Source organism: Cannabis sativa, chromosome 8 (genome assembly GCF_029168945.1).
Source record: "Cannabis sativa cultivar Pink pepper isolate KNU-18-1 chromosome 8, ASM2916894v1, whole genome shotgun sequence".
Lineage (NCBI taxonomy): Eukaryota > Viridiplantae > Streptophyta > Magnoliopsida > Rosales > Cannabaceae > Cannabis > Cannabis sativa.
Window position 1 is genome coordinate 23,654,924 of NC_083608.1, and position 18,977 is coordinate 23,673,900.

Here is an 18,977-nt window from a genome sequence, read left to right on the forward strand (position 1 = left end):
TATATAGGGGACGCACATCAGTATCTTGGCCCGTGGCAAGGAATTTCACAAGCAAACTGTCCAAGACAACCTAAAAGCCAAGAATGCGGTTTTTATGTTTTGAAATATATCACTGACATCGTCGCACGTGCCAACCCCAACCGTTACATACAAGATCAAAAAGCTGTAAGTTTTAATTATTGATCATAGTATATAAATTTTATAATAACAAATATATAATATCCATATACATAAACTAATATAAATTTTTAATTTTTTTAACAGTTTGGTGGTAAGAAGCAATACGATCCAAAAACAGAATTGTTACCACTACAGCGAAAGTGGATCGAACAATTGATGGCGGTGATTCACGGTGACGATTGAGGTTCAAAGGACGAAGAATTTTTCTTCATTATGTTATTTTTATAGATTAACTTGTAATTAGATTTATTAACTTATTAATATTTTTAACTAATTTTACATGTTTGTGTAATATTTAATTACTTTTATGAAATCAAATTATGTTTTTACCCAAATTTAATTACTATTTAATTTAAAATGTAATTAATATATAATTAAATTAAATAAATATGTAATTAATATATAATTAAATTAAATAAATATGTAATTTAAATTAAATAAAATAATATATAAATTAATAAATATAAAATTAAAATAATATATAAAATTATTAAATATATAATTAAAATGAAATTAAAATTATATAATAATTAAATAAAAAAAAATTTGAAAAAACTGAAAATCGCTTGCTTTTGGCGTCGGTTGATAAAGCCCCTATGGCGTCGGTTATTAGTTAATAACCGACGCCATAGGTACCCCTATGGCGTCGGTTATAAGCTAATAACCGACGCCATAGGGGTACCTATGGCGTCGGTTCATATAAACCCTTTAGCGTCGCCCTGATCAGCGTCGGTAGCGAATTTCGCGAAAACCGACGCTGAAAGGGCTTAAAAACCGCCTCTAAAGGGTGTTTTTGTAGTAGTGAAAGCCCATTTTGTAGTGGCTAAAAAAAATGCTAATTAGTAATTTTTCCTCCCGAACTTTGACATATATTAAATTATGCCCTCTGAATTTTTTTGGCCCGTTAGAAATTCTCCCCGAACTATTGAGCTTGTTAAATGTAAGGACTTTTGTGTAATTTCATTCAATTTTACTATTTGAGTGATTGTTTATGTACTAAACCATGCTCTCCAAACTTTGATATCTGCCAAACTATGCCCCTCAAACTTTGATATGTACTAAATCATGCCCATTGACCTTTCATCCAAGTTAGAATTTTTTTACTAAAGTTAGACAAAAGTCCTTTAATTTAACAATCTCAATAGTTCAGGGGGAATTTTAAACGGCCAAAAAAATTCAGGGAATACGATTTAATACATGTCAAAGTTCGGAGAAAAAAATTACTAATTAGCCAAAAAAAAAAACTACTTCTAGTGATAATATTTTAATGACAACATATTTTTTTTTTTTACTAAATGTGATTTTAGTAACAAAAAAAAAAAATACTTGTGACTAAAATATAGTATTTTGGACACAAATTATTAGTAATTTAATTTTATTCACAATAATAAGTAGTGTGAATAAAAATACATTTAGTTACTTTAAAAAAAAACACATTTATTATGGTGGCGTTTGATAACACTTTTTTAATCAGTTTTTTGTTTTTAAAAGTAGAAAAGTTAAAATATTTTTCAAAAACATGTTCTATAAAACAGTTTTTACTTTTTAATTTTATAATTAGAAATCAAAATTTTAAAAACAAAAAAAAAATCACTTTCAATATTTTTTTAGACAATTTTTTTTTCTTAATCAATATTTGGATTACGACTAAACCCGGACCCAAATCCCCTCCCCACGGCCCTGGCGCTGAACCCGGCTTCTGACTTGAACCCGAATCCGACCCCGGACATAGACACAACTTAAATAAATTCAAAAAATAAAACTAAAAATGAACTTTACAGAACACACTTTTGTTTTCTGTTTTTAAAATTGAAAAACAAAAGTTGTTACAGAACGCATTTTTGTTTTTCAAAAATAAATTTTTTAAAAACAAAAATTTTACTTTTATTTTGTGATTAAAAAATTAAAAAATAAAAGTGTTATCAAACGGCACCTATATAAATCGTTTGTTTTTTTTTACTAAGTGACAAATCTTTTAGTCACATAACATTAAAGTATTAATTATTATAATTACTTACAACTTTTTTAATAAATTTTGTTGTGATTAAAATAAAATAATTTGTGCAGCCAATAGTGACTATAAAGGCTCAATATAGGATGGGGTTGTTAAAAACTATTCTGTTTTTTAGTGGATGAGCTCTTTCTTGATAAAATTATTGTTTCCCATGAACTACATGGGATAATTTTAAGATCGATATATATATATATATATACTAGGTGATTGTTACGTGCCAAGCCACGTAGTGTTAGTTTTATTTAATATTTTAATTTTTTATTTTAATTAATAATCAAAATAGTATAATTATTTGAATGATTTATTTTATAAAAATAAAATATGTGTCAGTATATTTAGTAAGTAAAACATAGTTGTGTTATAATAATGTATGTTATTAATAGTAAAATGTACATTAATCTTCTAATTAAAAAAAGTTATATTATCTCATTTCATATCTAATAATAGCTACACAACTATATATTTATAGACTTTCACATTCTTTGTAAATTACTAATAAGCACCAATAATATTTTCATATTTTAATATTTTTAAAATAAGCACAAACATATAAGGTAAATACTAATTACAGTCCATTTCATCTTCTTTTTATTTTTTTAAGCCATTTTATCTTTTCTAGGTAATTACAAAGGGGCAACTCATATACTGTCTCACATTTATATTATCTTTTCTAGACATTTTATCTATATTTTTCTTTTTTAAAAAATAAATAAAAAAAATTATTAATATTCTTTTTTGGCTAAGATGATTTTTTTAATTTAAAAAGAGATTATTAATATTTAAAAGATTGTTTGATTTTTTGGTTTAATTATTGGGTTTATTTGTTAACGGGAGATCAAACCTAATCGTTAAATTTAACGTATATTCTGTTAATCCAAGAAATTCCGTTAAATAGGCACTTTTAATATATAAAGATATATATACGTTCTAATTAACCTGCTTTCCTCACCCATCAATATAATTTTTTTTTTCTTTTTACCAGAGTAACAGTAACCCATTTATAATTAATCTTTTAGTAAATGCATAGTAAGTAGTTATTGTGATCACATACTTCGATCAGTACTATATTGCAGTATCTCATCACAACTTTATGAAATTATCACATATATAAAAACTTTTGGCATGATCATAACTCATAATTATCTATTCATAGCAACTATATCTATATTCACGTGTCTATTTTTAACACGAGAACACAGTATGCATCGTCTAATATTATCAGTATATATAGTTTTCTAGTATATAGCTAGTGGCTATATGTATAAACAAGCTTCTCCCCTAAAGCCCCACAAGAGTCTACTTCCACCTGCACAGAACCCAAATACATTAGATTACAATTATTATAGAAATTAAACACACATTTTATATATATATGAAAAGGAAAAGGATGAGAAAAATAATTATAAATATTATATACGTACATGAAGATGTAAATTGTGGAAGACCCTCCCTCGAAAAGACTCAAATGAAGAAGCATGTAGTAATGAAAGGCCATCTCCCTCAAAATTAAATAGCATTTGAGATAATAGATTGTTGTGGAGTTTATATGTGGATATTTGAACTGCTATTTCTTTCTCACTGAGTTGAGTGGCTGAAATTGAAGATAATGATTTTGGAGCTGTCCCTTTTATTTTGTCGACTTTTTCAATACTATTCTTAGTATAATTCCCTTGCTCCTTTGATTGAATCCTTGACAATAGCTCATCCCTTTTTCGAACCAGTCCCTCCACTTCTTCTTGTAGCAATGGTACGTACTTCAGCACACGAGACACTGTAGCCGGAATACTCATCTTTTTCTGTACATCACATATAATTAATAAATTAAATTAATTAGCGAAATTACTCTATATATTATTTTTTTAACTTTATTTTTTTTCAAATTTGAGTTTCTAAATAGTCTCTCCAGTAGTTTATTCACGTGGGTTGGTATACGATTTTTTGTTACGATTTAAGTTGCAGCGCGCTAATTACAATAGAGATTTTTATGTAGAATTCCTTAAAAATACAAAATATTATTACCATGAAAATATAGATTGATTACGTACCGTTTGATCTGAAAGTGGGAGCAGGGCCCGGAGAGAGGAATACAAATCATTAATCTTCTTTCGACGATCTCTCTCACTAGCATTGTGGTTGAGCTTCTTCACCATGATCGGATCACTGTCGATGGTTGTAGTGGATGGCGTGGTGGAGCGAAGATGATGATCAATCTCAAATTCATAATGATCGGACGGTGGTGGATTAGTGGGGAAATTAAGGAATAGTGGTGTCATGTGTTCTGAACCAATATTATTGTCTATTATGTCTCTCCAGAAAATGTTATTATTATTATTACTATGATCATCTAAGGACCCTCCGATGTTGTTTGAAAATAGAGGAGGAGATAACGCTAGCATTGTGATGCTTACTTTGGTATAGTTCAATTTAAATTTTCTAATAATAATATACAAACTGATATGATCAACCCCGGCCACACATATATATATATACATATAGAATCATTAATATATAAATGTAAAATAATAGAAAATTTCAATTATAATATATAATTCAGTTATGGAGATTGAAAAGGATGTTTCAACTGCACCAACTTTGTTAAGTATTCACTCTCATACCTTTCAAATAGAAATATAATAATAATGAACTGCCAGTGGCACTTACAACTCTGTATAGTACAATTAATTATTTCAACTATATAATTTTACTATACCTATATCTGTTAATCTCAGGGCCTTTCCAATTGGTGATAAAAACCAAAAATTGATCTCACTTAGATAGTATACTTGTCTTTTTACGAAAATAAATAAATAAATAAGAATTTCAAACAATCATTCTCTTAAATTTTTGAATTAAAAGTTGGATGGAATCATTTCTATAAAGTAATGAAAATCCATAGCTAGGTTGAATTCAAACTTAGGTAGATATTTTTGTTTGTCTTCTACATGCATACTAATCCATGAGCAGTCTTTATAAATACGAGCTTTTAACAGCAATCAATATTTTGCAACACAAAATTGATCCATAATCCAGATCAAGGAAGAATCCACCACATGAATTTTTGTACCGCACATATAATAAACCACGCGATACATTGAAAAAGCTTTTAAAATGACAGCCATAAAACACATCAAATATACCCTAGACAATCTTTCTTTCTATATTTGTAAATTAAAGCATTTCATGAAGTCTCCCATATGCAACTCTAGATTTTAGCATTTTTATAAATTAATATTAATTAGAAATTTAGAATATGTTATTCCATCTCTCTTCCTAGCAAAACAATTAGTGACAACTAACCAATTGGTTTGGTCTTATCCATTGAAAGTTATATTTTTTTAGTTCGTATTATAAAATTCATTTGTAACATAATTTGTTTATCAATAAAGTGTGTGAAAAATAGATTAATAATATGAGATGTTTAGAGGTTGAGTTTGCCCGTGCCGACGATTGGAAACACGTGACATTTATAGGCTTTCATGGTAAGGTACTTGTGGATTAACTCTGCATCGTGTGTCATGCGCACCCTTCTCTTCATCTTCCAAACTTATTAATTATTCTACGTATTCCCATCTCAAATCTCAATATCCATAATTAATAATTTATAAACAAATAACTTGCTAACATTCTTTTGGTTGACCTTTCATGTATTTAATTTAATTTCTATCACGAAATCAACAAATTCAGAATATTTTGAGTTACCTCGGATAATTACTTAATTTGGAAGTTCATACATTGTGAACATTCAACTAATTACTTGTAAAGTTTAGATTCTCTATAGGTTTTTTTTTTCCTTACCATTGGAGACAATGTCTGTTTTACAACATAGTCTCCCTTACAAGTGTGACAATTTTTTATTATCATGTTGTAATGTGACAAACTTTTTATATTGGTTTGACATACTCACAATATCCCATTTGAAAAAAAAAAAAAAAACTGTTGTCCCTAAATTGGTGTGCCCTCCCTGTCCTCACCAATTGTTTTAGGACACATCATTTAAAGCTTAACCATCTCAGGATTGAGATCAATTGATCTAAAATTAACTAAGTGATATTGACTTAGAAAAAAATATAATAGTAAGTTTATAATATCTTTTCTACTGTCAATATTGGTCCAGTCTAGTGTAATCGATACATTTAATACAAGTTTACTTTGCTAATGTCCTAGAAAAGATATTCAACTTATCCAAGTGTATACGTCAGTATAAATCTAGTACATTGATTAATTATTTGACTAAATACTTTGAAGCAAATAAATTATGATTATTTTCCACTATGTAGAGAATAATATAATCATGAGTACCTATATGTTCAGTATTTAATAGAATTTATGTATATTAAACATATAATCATGAATGTAACATGTGAACCAAGCAACATAAAATTATTTATGATCTTTGATTGATAGTAAATAAGATTATATTGAAATTAAGTTTTATTTAGGGCATAAAATCTCAACAACGGATATACCTGTACTACTTCATCAAGTTAAGCAATGCAGCGACAAGCTGAAAAGATAAAACTTATTTGGAATTGAATCCATGATGGCATGCAGTTATATGTGTGTATTGTTAATGAGATAGTTGAAGCAAATATTCCTGATCTTAGCGAGTCCATTTTGATTGAGGCCCATAGATCCACTTTGTTGTACATCTTGGAAGTATAAAGTTGTGCCAAGACTAGAAGAGACAATATTGGTGAGACTGTATTAAGAGATATATGGCTAGTTTCGTAGCCAAATATATAGTTTGTCAGCAAGTTAATATTTATTTTGTGGTACTAAATCAGATGTACAGTAAGCATTGAATATAGATTATCGTTGTGCCATATCATATGATCCTCCAAATGTATAAATATTAAATTAGAGAGCATTGTTATTAAGCACCAGTGGTGCCTAGCACTTTCTCGACATGTCACGTTACGATTGGCTAGCGATACTCACTAAAAGTTATTATATTAAACTATATGGGACCCGATACTTAGTTGGACCAACAACGATACTGACACATAGGAGGGTGCTAGTGCACCACTGGTGCCCTTTAGCATTTCTCTAAATTAGAAAAACAAAAGAATGAATGGGAAAGTTACCTCTTGATGATCAATCAATTATTCTTGCAATCTTTTCGTAAGTTGTATCCAATAACAATAATGACACTTACACTAGATCTTCTAAATTTAATAACAGTTTGAGTCAGTGTCCAGTATTCGAGTTAGGGTCTAGGTCCCGGGTTAGGTCTTGGTCTATGTTTGGGTTTAAAGTGTTGGAAATATTTTACCATGATCTAGATTTACTAACAAGTATGTTTCATTAACATCCTAATATGAATTCTAAAACAATGAAAAAACACATATAAAGTTTAGGAAACCTTACAATGGGTGCAACGGAATATAATGACTCCTTCCGTTCAGATCTCTAGCCCTTGATTCCTTTCTGTAGCAGAGCATCACCAAGATCTGAACCTGGATCTCTTTCTCTACTTCCTTGATGCTGATTCTCCTTCTTGTTGATTGGATTCTTCACAATCTTCCACACTATGATTGAGATACCACTTGATGTGTGTGGGCACTCACTCATTCACTCAAGGCTGAATAATTGAAGAAGAAAAGAGAGGTAGAGAGTGGCGGCTAGGGTATAGATAGAAGGTTTAGAATTTTCTCTGAAGGAATGAGATGCATCATCTTTTCCCTGAAGCCATCACTACCTATTTATAGGAAACCACCTAGGTTTTGGTTAGATTTATTTGGCATTAAAATAATAGAAAAATAAATGGTAAAATCCACTAAGTGTGGCCGGCCATGGATTGTGGATTGGACCCACTTTGCAATTTTGCCATTTTGTCATTTTTCCATCCCATTTTCTCAAAAACGCCAATTTTCCAATTTAACCACATAAATGCCAATTCTAATTATTTAATAACTAAAAATTAATTATTAAATAATATTGTCATTTAATATATTTATTAATTAGACATATAAATCTCTTAATTAATAAATAAAACCTAGAATCTCTTTTCTTCACAATTTTGCCCTTGCTTAGTGAAAATTCATAAACTAGACATAGTCTAACTTTAGAATTATAATTGATTAATCAAAATCAATTAACTGAGTCTTACAAGAAGTATGGTCTCAACTAGTATGGGGACCATGGGCCTATATAACCGAGCTTCCAATAAGCAGATCAAGAATTTACTAAGTAAATCCACTAACTTATTAATTCCTTGTTGAATCCACGCATAGAACTTAGAATTGCACTCTCAGTCATATAGAACGCTCTATATGTTCCACGATATAGATACGCTATAAATTATCCATTGTTATAATCCTAATTTGATCAATGATCCTCTAATAGATGATCTACATTGTATAGGGACTAAATTACCGTTACACCCTTCAATGTATTTTATCCTTAAAACACTTAGCTCCGTATAAATGATATTTCAATGAAGTGAAATGAGTACTCAACCATTTATCTCTGTTTAGCCAAGCTCGAAGGAAATCATCGTTTCACTTCGAAATACCTATAGAAGTTATAGATTCCATATCTATGTTTAGCGCTCCAACTCAATTGTACTACCAAGTTTCCAAAATGTACGTATCACCCTGACCCAAAAGTAGGCTTAACTAACAAATCAAAGAACATGTGTAATACTCTTGAGATCGAACCTAAACATATCAGGATTAAGATCATTTGATCTAGGATCAACTAGGTGATATTGAATTGAATAGATATTACGGTAAATTTAACATATCTAATCAAAGTTCAATATCGGTCCCTTCCGATTTATACTCCATACATCCGATACTTGTAAACTTTGCCAATGCCCTGGAAAGGACATACCACTTATCCAAGGTGTAATAATAGCTATTGCTGATTATCATGCCAGTCTAAATCCAGTGAACTGACAAATCAGGGAATTAAACTTTCGAACATATAATCAAGATTATATTCCACTGTGCTGACAACACTATAATCATTAACAAATACATATTTTCTGGACTTAATAGAATTTATAGTCATGAAATAAATCATGTGAACCACGCAACATAAAATGTTATTTCTGATCTTTATTAACTAGTAAATCGGATTACATTGAAATGGGTTTTATTTAGGGGATAAAATCCAACACGAAGTCCAAGTACGGGGTTGGCATCCGTAACATAAATAAAAAAAATACAAATAGATTATTATTGAAGGAAAAAAAATTAAATAAATTTTGAATTAAAAAGGAAAAATATTTAATTTTATAGAATTGATTCTTTAAGAAATATTTTTTTTTTTAATTTTTTTAAAAAAAGGTTGATTAAAAAGTGCTACAGAATCCACCTTTTATTTTTAATATTTGTTTTAGTGATGTAAATTATTATATATTTTAATAGATATTAATTAACTTATTATTATAAAGGTAACCTTATGAAATAACCAATCTAATTAAATTAGATTCAAACTATAAAATTCACACTTAAATCAAATGCATTATATTAATATTAAATAAAATATCAAATCCCTCCGTACTCGCTTCTTCCGATTAAGTGTTACTTCACCACTAGCCTCTGTATATTCATTTCATCTAAGTTAGGTCTTTAGCTATGTTAACATAACCATCTTAGGGTGATTGGAAGTGCTAATTTTTCATATCAACTTCCACTACTACAAAAAGCACTATTTTTGCTGGTGCTCAAATCAATTTTTTTCAAGGATCGTTGCTAATAAAAAGAAGTGACTTTTTAAAACTGTCGGCAATAGTTGCGTATTCTCGAAGATTTTCAACAGTCGTTTAGTATTCTCTACGATTTTAAACAGTCACAAGCACAAAATATTGAAATGAGGAGTAAAAAAAGCATCCTCGATAGTTTAAATCTATCAAGTACACTATAGTTGACGGTTTAGCTAATAGTATACCTGACGATTTTAAACCGTCTAGGATGCTCATGTTTTATGTAAAACCCCCTTCAATGTTTCAGATCTCATATTCATTCTCACTCTCAGATCTCTCTCCATCCTTCTTCCTCCTCCCCTCTCCATCCTCGATCTCTCTTTGTCCTCGCTCTCTCTCCATCCATCGTTGTTTGCACAAGCAGACATGCTATTTTTAACGACCTACTTCTTCAATGAAGCATGGATCTGAGATTTTTTCCACCGAAATATTCAGGTACCGTCTCATCTTCGTCATCTAATTTTTTTCATCATATCATATATTTTTTCTCTAATTTTCTCTTTTTTCTCTGTATATAGATTCTTATAGTGTTCCCTCTCCATGTCTTATTGAATTTTCATGTATGACGTTTTTCTACATATCAATGGAGGATATGTGTCAATTGGGGCTTCAAAATGCTCTGAGTTGCATCGTGGTTTGACATCACAACTGTTCAGGGTCGTCAGAGCTTGAGATATATATCTCCAATTTGTTTTTTAATGTGGCAGTTTAAAACCTTCAGCTATAGTGTCAGTTTTTGCTTACGGTTTTAAAGTATTGAAATTAGACATACCCGACTGTTTTCTACCGATCGATGCCTATTCTATTCAATTTTGCGAGGGTGGAATAGGCGTCGGTAATAGAGACAGGCAACAATACCATTACTGGATTCTTTTAAACAGTTAAAAAATCCTTTCTTTTAGTTGTGATCATTTAGTTTTAGTTTTTATTTAATTTTAGTGATGTAATAAATTATTATGTATTTTAATAAGTATTAATTAACTCATTATTATAAAAGGTAATCTTATGAAATAACTAATCTAATTATATTGGATTCAAATAATAAAATTCGTACTTCATATATATGAATCAGATGTAATGTAAATAAAATAGTATGAATTTGATGAACACTCTTATATTTTTAACTCAGAGAAATATTGAAAAAATTGAAGATTTATATTGAGGACTAATTTTTTTACAAACCATTCCTCTATTTTTTTAATCTTGGTATCAGAGCACCAGTTCATTTCCATGGCTACTGCAGAAGAAGCCCCAGGAAATTGTTCAACTCAATCTGTAAGCAATGTTGCTAATCAGAGTCCTAGTGTTAATGGTGCCTCTTCTTCTATGAGCTATTTCACATTTTGGGAGTACTTTAAACCAACTATTTGCTCTCAAATTGGATAGAAACAACTTCTCTTTATGGAAGACACTGGTGAAGGCCATTGCAAGAGGACATCAGTTTTATGGCTACTTGATAAGAGCAAGGCCAGAAGAGTTTACACCAGTGTTTGATACAGAGAGACAACCAGAAATTGGATTTGAGATCAACCCTGAGTTTGAACAGTGGATCGTTAATGATCAACTTTTAATGGGCTAGTTGTGTGGCTACATGACTGAGGGTATTACTACTAAAGTCATGGGATGTTCTTCCTCTGCAGAGTTATGGAGTGGTCTAGAAGCCTTGTTTGGTGCTCATTCCAAAGCCAAAATGGATGAGTACAGAACTAAAATACAAGCTTGTGGGAAAAGGACGTATGACTATGACAAATTATCTTAGGCAAAAGAAGCAATGGGTTTATGTTCTGGCCTTGGTAGGTGATCCTTACCCTGAACCTCTTCTTGTTGCTAATGTTTTATTAGGTTTGGACATAGAGTACCTGCCTATAGTTATGTAGATTGAAGCAAGGGAAAAGACAACTTGGCAAACCCTACTTCGACCTACTGCTAAGCTTTGACAACAAGCTGGAAGGACTCAGTTCTCTTTTTGGAAACAGTAAGCATTCTAATAATGTCTTTCCCACTGCTAATCTTGCTAATAAAGGTTCTTTTGGTGCTGAAAATTTCAGTCCAGGAAATATTAGTAACAGAGGCAAAGGAGGTACCAATAACAACAACAACAATCGAGGAAGGTTCAGTGGCAGAGGTTGTCCAAAACATACTTTCCATGTATGTGGGAGGTATGGACACTCTGCAACCTACTTTTACAATCATTTTGATGAATCATATATGGGAACAACACCACCTAAAAACACAAGTGACAACAACAAGTCTGGACAAAATGCTACTGTATTTATGGCGAGTCTTGAGGTGCTACATGATGATGCATAATATGTTGATAATGGTACCAGCAACCATGTCACTTCTGAAGCTGGAAATTTGAACCAAAAAACCAAGTATAATGCTAGAGACTCTCTTATTGTTGGTGAAGGTAGTATGTTGTTCATTAAGCATACTGGATCTGGCTTTATTTCCACTAATAACAATAGTCCTCTTATTTTAAAAGAAATGTTGCAAGTGTCCAAGATAACTACTAAAATGATGTTACTGTTCAATTCTCATCTAATGATTTTTGTGTAAAGGACAACCAAAAAAAAGAAGAAATTGCTTCAAGGGAAACTTAAAGAAGGGTCTATTAGTTTGATTCCAACTGTGTCAAGTCATCTATAAAAAATCCCCACAATTAATCTACTCCTTCTCAATCTCTGCAATCTAAATCTACTTGTTTCTCTACATTGTCATCTGTTTTAAATCAAAATATAACTCATCTTATTTCTGAGAGTGTGTTTAGTTATAATCCAATCAAGGATAAGTGGCATAGGAAGCTTAGCCACCTATCCAATCATGTTTTGAACCTTGTTTTAAATCAAATGAATATGAAAAATTTTAAGAATGATGAGTTTCATTTCTATTAGGCCTGCCAATATTGCAAGTCACATGCTCTGCCCTTCAAATTAAATCATGACAAAGTAAAGTTTCCCCTTGAATTGATACACACTGACATTTAGGGTCCAGAACCCATTATGTCAAACACTAATTTTAAGTTCTATAATATTCACTTCATAGATGGCTTTAGTAGATACACTTGGCTTTACCCATTGAAAGCAAAATTTGATGTTTTCAAGCTTTCACTCAATTTAAAAATCTTGTGGAATTAAAACCAGTTTGATAGATTTTGGAAATATTTTACCAGGATCTAGATTTACTACCATGTATGTTTCATTAACATCCTAATATGAATTCTAAAACAATGAAATAAACACATATAAAGTTTAGGAACCTTACATTGGGTGTAGTGGAATATAATGACTCCTTCCGTTCAGATCTCTAGTCCTTAATTCCTTTCTATAGCAGAACATAATCAAGATCTGAACCTGGATCTCTTTCTCTCCTTCTTTTGATGCTGATTCTCCCACTCAATTGTACTATTATGTTCCCAAAATGTACGTATCACCCTGACTGTTAAAAAGTAGGCTTAACTAACAAATCAAAGAACATGTATAATACTCTTGAGATCGAACCTAACCATATCAGGATTAAGATCATTCGATCTAGGATCAACAGGTGATATTGAATTGAATAGATATTACGGTAAATTTTAATAAATCTAATCAAAGTTCAATATCGGTCCCTTCGGATGTATACTCCATACATCCGATACTGGTAAACTTTACCAATGCCCTGGAAAGGATATAACACTTATCCAAGGTATAAGAATACCTATCGCTGATTATATCATGCCAGTCTAAATTCAGTGAACTGACAAATCAGGGAATAAACTTTCGAACTTATAATTAAGATTATATTCCACTGTGCTGACAACACTATAATCATTAACAAATTCAAATGTTCTGGACTTAAATAGAATTCATACATTATATATATATAATCATGAAATAAATCATGTGAACCATGCAACATAAAATGTTAATTCAGATCTTTATTAATAAGTAAATATGATTGTATGGGTTTTATTTAGGACACAAAATCCAACAATAGAAAGGTTATGAAACTAAAGTCAGACTATGGTGGTGAATATCAACCTTTTTTTCTAAACTAGTCATTCAACATTATTTTCCTCACACCTCAGCCCCAAATGGAAGGGTTGAGAAAAAATACAAACATATTATCGAGATGGGACTCACCCTCTGATTAAGGCTCAAATTCATATATTTTAAGGCCTTAATTATGTATAAAAAAATAATATAAATTGAATATTTTCATTGTTTTAATTATAAAATTATTTAAGTTGAAAGTATTTGATTTATTTTAGTTTTGTGTTAAATATTTGATTTAGAGCAAGAAAGTTGTTTATATAAAAATTGAGTCCAATTACACAAGCCCATTAATAATAAATTATGGACTTTTGTATTGTAGAACATGTGATGAGTAAGTGATCAATCAATGATGCGATGAAAGTGGATACATATGTCTCACAATTCAATTACTCCCATTCCCAACGGGTTCTTCTCCTCCATCACACACTGACGCGCGCGTGGCCCATGAAGCCACCTCTTCCAGCATTCTCTTGCGCACCGAACCCCACTACCTGATGCACATAACACCTTAGAGCTTTTTTTGCCACTAATCTATTTAAGTGGTACACGAAAATGCCAAGCTTTTGGAGTAAATTGGGCCTATAAATACAACCTTTTGGCATTGTAAGAAGGTATCAGATTTTTAGAGTGAAAAATACAATTTGTCATTTTGTTACTTTTCTTTTATTATTTTAGTTTACTTATTTTATGTGACAAAAATGAGTGAACTAGAGTAGTAATATTGGTGAGGTTAGAGTGCAGCTATTGTACCTTTTATTCTTAATATTGATATTGATTCTTTTGTGTTTCATCTCCATATCTCATTTATTTAATTGTTCTTCATCTTCTAATTTTTCTTCCAAATTTAATAGTATATTTTATATAAGTTCAGTCATGCTTTTCTTATGTAAGTTAGGCTATTAATTATTTTGGTATATTTTTTATATTGTATGTCGTTTACTGCATTCTGCCAACAGTGGTATTTTGTCAATTTATGATATATAATATGATATGTTGTTAAGTTAGAGGTGAGATTCAATTTATTTAAGATTATTTAATTTGTGCTCATAATATATGTATCTTCCAGTTGTAATTAATGGTGTAGAATTGCAACTGTGTTTTGAATTAATATCGGTATTAGAATAAAATTTGCATAACTACATTTCTACCTTACCAAGCTCTTTATCTGATCAACTTTCTCACCTCATCATTTCATTATTTTTAATTCATTCCAATTTCTATCTTTTTCTATTTATACTAATTTTTAGTAGTAATTTGCCTCCCTGTGGATACGACATAGCCCGTTTACTACCGCGACCGCAGTGTAACTAATTGGGCGACATCACCCTCCTTTCTCAAGCATGCATGCCATTGAAATTTTGGTGTGATGCTTTCCTTACTGCTGTTTATCTCATAAACAGGTTGCCTACACCAGTTTTAGGCAACATCTCACTAATCGAAACTTTATTTTCTAGAAAACCTGACTACAAACATCTCAAAACCTTTGGTGTTGCATGCTATCCTTGCCTAAGACCTTGCTAAAAACACGAATTTCAGTATCACTCTACCAAATGTACGTAAACTTTGGGTACAATGAGATTTTCAAAGGATACAATATCTGAGCACTGCAGGGATAGTTTACATATCTAAAAATGTTGTCTTCAATGAAATTGAGTTTCCCTTCAAACATGACTTTCTCAATAACTTTCATACAGAGAAACCAGTTCATGTTCAACATCCTTCATGGTCTGTGTCGCTCAATATTCCAGCCACCACTTCTTAGTCTCTAACTCATCACAACAATCCTTCTCAAACAGATAGAGCTCCTAATTTTGACACCAATGAAGCACTTTCAGGTACTGATAATTCTAAATAGGGTGTTCACAATGATCATGACAGTAACTATGTTTTTAAAAATATTGAAATTCAAAGTGAAAACTCTGGCACTCATACAGAAGTACAAGACGAGTAGTGTGACAATCAGCGAAGTCAAGACTAAAGTATTGAACATCCTACTACTCCCTTAGCTTCAGTTCATCCTATGATGACAAAGGCTAATGCTAGAATTTTCAAGCCTAAAACCTACATGGGAAAAGTTGCAACAGTTAATGACCATGAATTGTCTAATTCTCTAGTAGAAGTTCTGGCTCATGCAGGCTGGAATAGTGTAATGGGAGAAGAGGTCTATGCTTTGAAAAAGAACAAAACTTGGGTGTTGGTTCCAAGGTTGCCTAATACGAACATTCTGGGGAACAAGTGGGTGTATAGAGTCAAGCTGAACTCTTGTGGATCACTTCAAAGGTTCAAAGCAAGATTAGTTACTAAAAGCGTCAATCAAAGACCTGGCATAGACTATGGGGAAACATTCAGTCTAGTTGTAAAAGCTTGAACCATCAAAATCATTCTGACTATAGCTGTTGCAAAATCTTGGGAAGTTAGACAACTAAATTGGAGCACTTCAATACCTCACACACACCAGACCTGGCATTAGTTTCTCTGTAAATAACTTAAGTCATTCTCAAAGCTCCAACTAATGTCTGCTGGTCTGCAGTAAAGAAAATCTTAAGATATTTGAAGGACACTCAAGATCATGGCTTGCATATCAAATATAATGACACATTGACTCATATAGAATTTTCTGATGTAGATTCGGCCTGCTATCCCGATGATAGAAAATCAGTAGCTGGTTACTGTGTCTATTTTGGAGACTCTTTAGTTTCATGGTCATCAAAGAAATAAGTTTTTATCTTCAAGTCGAGCACTGAATCCGAATATAGAGCTCTTGCTTAAGTAGCTGCTGAAATTTTTTGGATTCAATCTGTGCTTCAAGAAGTGCAATTTCCTCTTCAACACACTCCAATTATCTGGTGTGATAATATGAGAGCTAGTGCATTGGCTTCAAATCCAGTCTATCACACTAGAACAAAGCACATTGATTTAGATGTGCACTTTGTTAGAGACAAAGTTCTTGCTAAAGCTCTTGACATCAGATACATTCATTCTCACGACCAAGTTACAGATTGCTTAACAAAGAGTTTGTCCAATTCTAGATTTCATTTTTTAGTTGACAAACTATGTGTGGTTTGCACCCCACTTAATTTGAGAGGAGGTGTTAGAAAATGATACCATTACTAGTACCTTTTGTCAATTATTTGTACAATCATTATTTGCATGATTTGCTAATCATTGCCAACTATATTTTCTTTCTTTTCGGTTATAGGTGTCAAAGTATATTCTTTTTGCTTTTTGTGTATTCCAACCTTTTTGGGGTGAGGTCTCTTTTCTAAATTGTACCATTTTGTTGCCCTAGTGGCTATTTAATGAAAGATAGAGGATAATTAAGGCTATTTCTGTGGCTTTATATTGGTGTAAACATCTCCTCCTACTTATCATCTCAGATTGTAAGACACAATCGTCAAGAAATACACATCATCCTTGTTTAATTGATGCACTTGATATTACGTTTTCACTTTCTTCTTTCCCTCTCGATCAACTACTTTGTAGAGAAAGTAAATTGGTGTGGAATGGTTCTGCAGTTCCATACCTCTTAAATTCTTGTACTATATATATAAATAATATATGTAAACTAAAGTAAGATTGTTTTCTTTATTTTTTTCGCCATGTTTCTGGACTATGGCGCTTACTCACATTGGCCTTTTTATTATCACAAATTAATATTGTCCAAGCTATATATATTTGCAAATCGAATTTGTAAGTTTCGTGGGAGCATGCTTTTGTTGTAGTCATAAATTATATAGTACCAAATCCATTAGTATAAATTCTTTAAAATAATAACAATTAATACAAAATTTATGGTAGATACAATAGATATGTTTGGTAAATATAAGTTATATATATAAAAATAGCTGAGAAATAACTGGGGAATCTAAACTTTATAATAAAATATTTTAGTGTTCACATTAGCTGCTTTACTCGCCAACATGTAGAAAGAGAATTGAGGAATCTAAAGGTTGTTCCAAAGTAATTGTTTATGTTTGTTTTATAATATTTTATGTACTGAAATTGGATAGGGTCAACAAAAAGAATGTGAAGAGTTCATATATTATATTGAGAAAGAGCATAAAGAAAAGAGTGTTCATGGCACACGAAGCTGAAGTTTTCCACACGCACGTTGGGCCTAAACTCATAATGGCCACGTGTTTTCGAGGGTCACCACGGGCAAACTCAATTTCCAAGCTTTTTGTAGATGAGTTCTGTCTACATAGCACACTCATTATTGATAAACAAGTTTATTAGTTAAAATAATATAAGAAGAAACATGACATCAACTTTCTTTGGATAATGACCCATTTCACTAATTTATTAATAGTGACGATTAGTTTATTATTTAGTTCAGAAAGAGACATCTTCAGTTACAGTGGTCGATTAAATCCTACGTTCTTTAAATAGTTATTTGACTTAATATTAAGCGGTAATTAATTAACTATACAGATTGAATTGTTTATAAGGTTCTAGTATATACAGTTTTTTACATATATAGATTTTAATAATGATTGTTCATCTTCTGTTTTGTGGCTGAGACTGGAGAGAACATAATTTTATATATTATATATAGGTCTGTCTTTTACGTGGTACAAAATCGATGGTGTGGCTTCTTATAAGTCAACTTTATTTGTTTTTGATCTTATATAATAATTAATTAATGGCGCTGAGTCCCTTTACAATTAAACTAATATAACCAAGTTTTATCTGTTCTTAGATTTGGAATAATTAGTTCTTCGGTGTATAGATTAGTGAAAACTGTGTGAAATTAATATCTATTAAAAGTGTCTATCTAACGGTATTTCTTGGTTTAACATTTTGGTTAATATTCTGTTAAATTTAACGATTAGGTTTGATCTCCCGTTAAAAAATAAACCCAATAATTAAACCAAAAAAATAAACAATCTTTTAAATAAACAATCTTTTAAATATTAATAATCTTTTTTTAAATTAAAAAAATCATCTTAGCCACATATCTCTCTAACAAACCTATCTTGGAGAATATTAATAATTTTTTTATTTATTTTTTGAAAAAGAAAAATATAGATAAAAT

The 18,977-nt window shown here is 30.9% G+C and overlaps 1 protein-coding gene across 1 annotated transcript; it reads right to left on the minus strand.

The window, feature by feature from the left end:
• Nucleotides 1-2,771: 2,771 nt before the first annotated feature.
• LOC115701444 (transcription factor ORG2-like) lies at nt 2,772-4,686 on the minus strand. Its single transcript, XM_030629247.2, has 3 exons — nt 4,240-4,686; nt 3,616-3,990; nt 2,772-3,500 (listed from the first exon to the last, which is right to left on the minus strand). The coding sequence occupies exons 1-3, from the start codon at nt 4,684-4,686 to the stop codon at nt 3,441-3,443; spliced, it is 882 nt and encodes a 293-aa protein (XP_030485107.2). The 3' UTR covers nt 2,772-3,440.
• Nucleotides 4,687-18,977: the final 14,291 nt, after the last annotated feature.

What these genes read in the sequence shown, in the direction of transcription:
- LOC115701444 (XM_030629247.2), bottom strand. Translation starts at nt 4,686, where the DNA reads ATGTATATATATATATGTGTGGCCGGGGTTGATCATATCAGTTTGTAT. An exon ending in TCCCACTTTCAGATCAAACG is followed by an intron (nt 3,991 to 4,239) that starts GTACGTAATCAA and finishes TGTGATGTACAG; the next exon opens with AAAAAGATGAGTATTCCGGC. An exon ending in TCCACAATTTACATCTTCAT is followed by an intron (nt 3,501 to 3,615) that starts GTACGTATATAA and finishes GGTTCTGTGCAG; the next exon opens with GTGGAAGTAGACTCTTGTGG.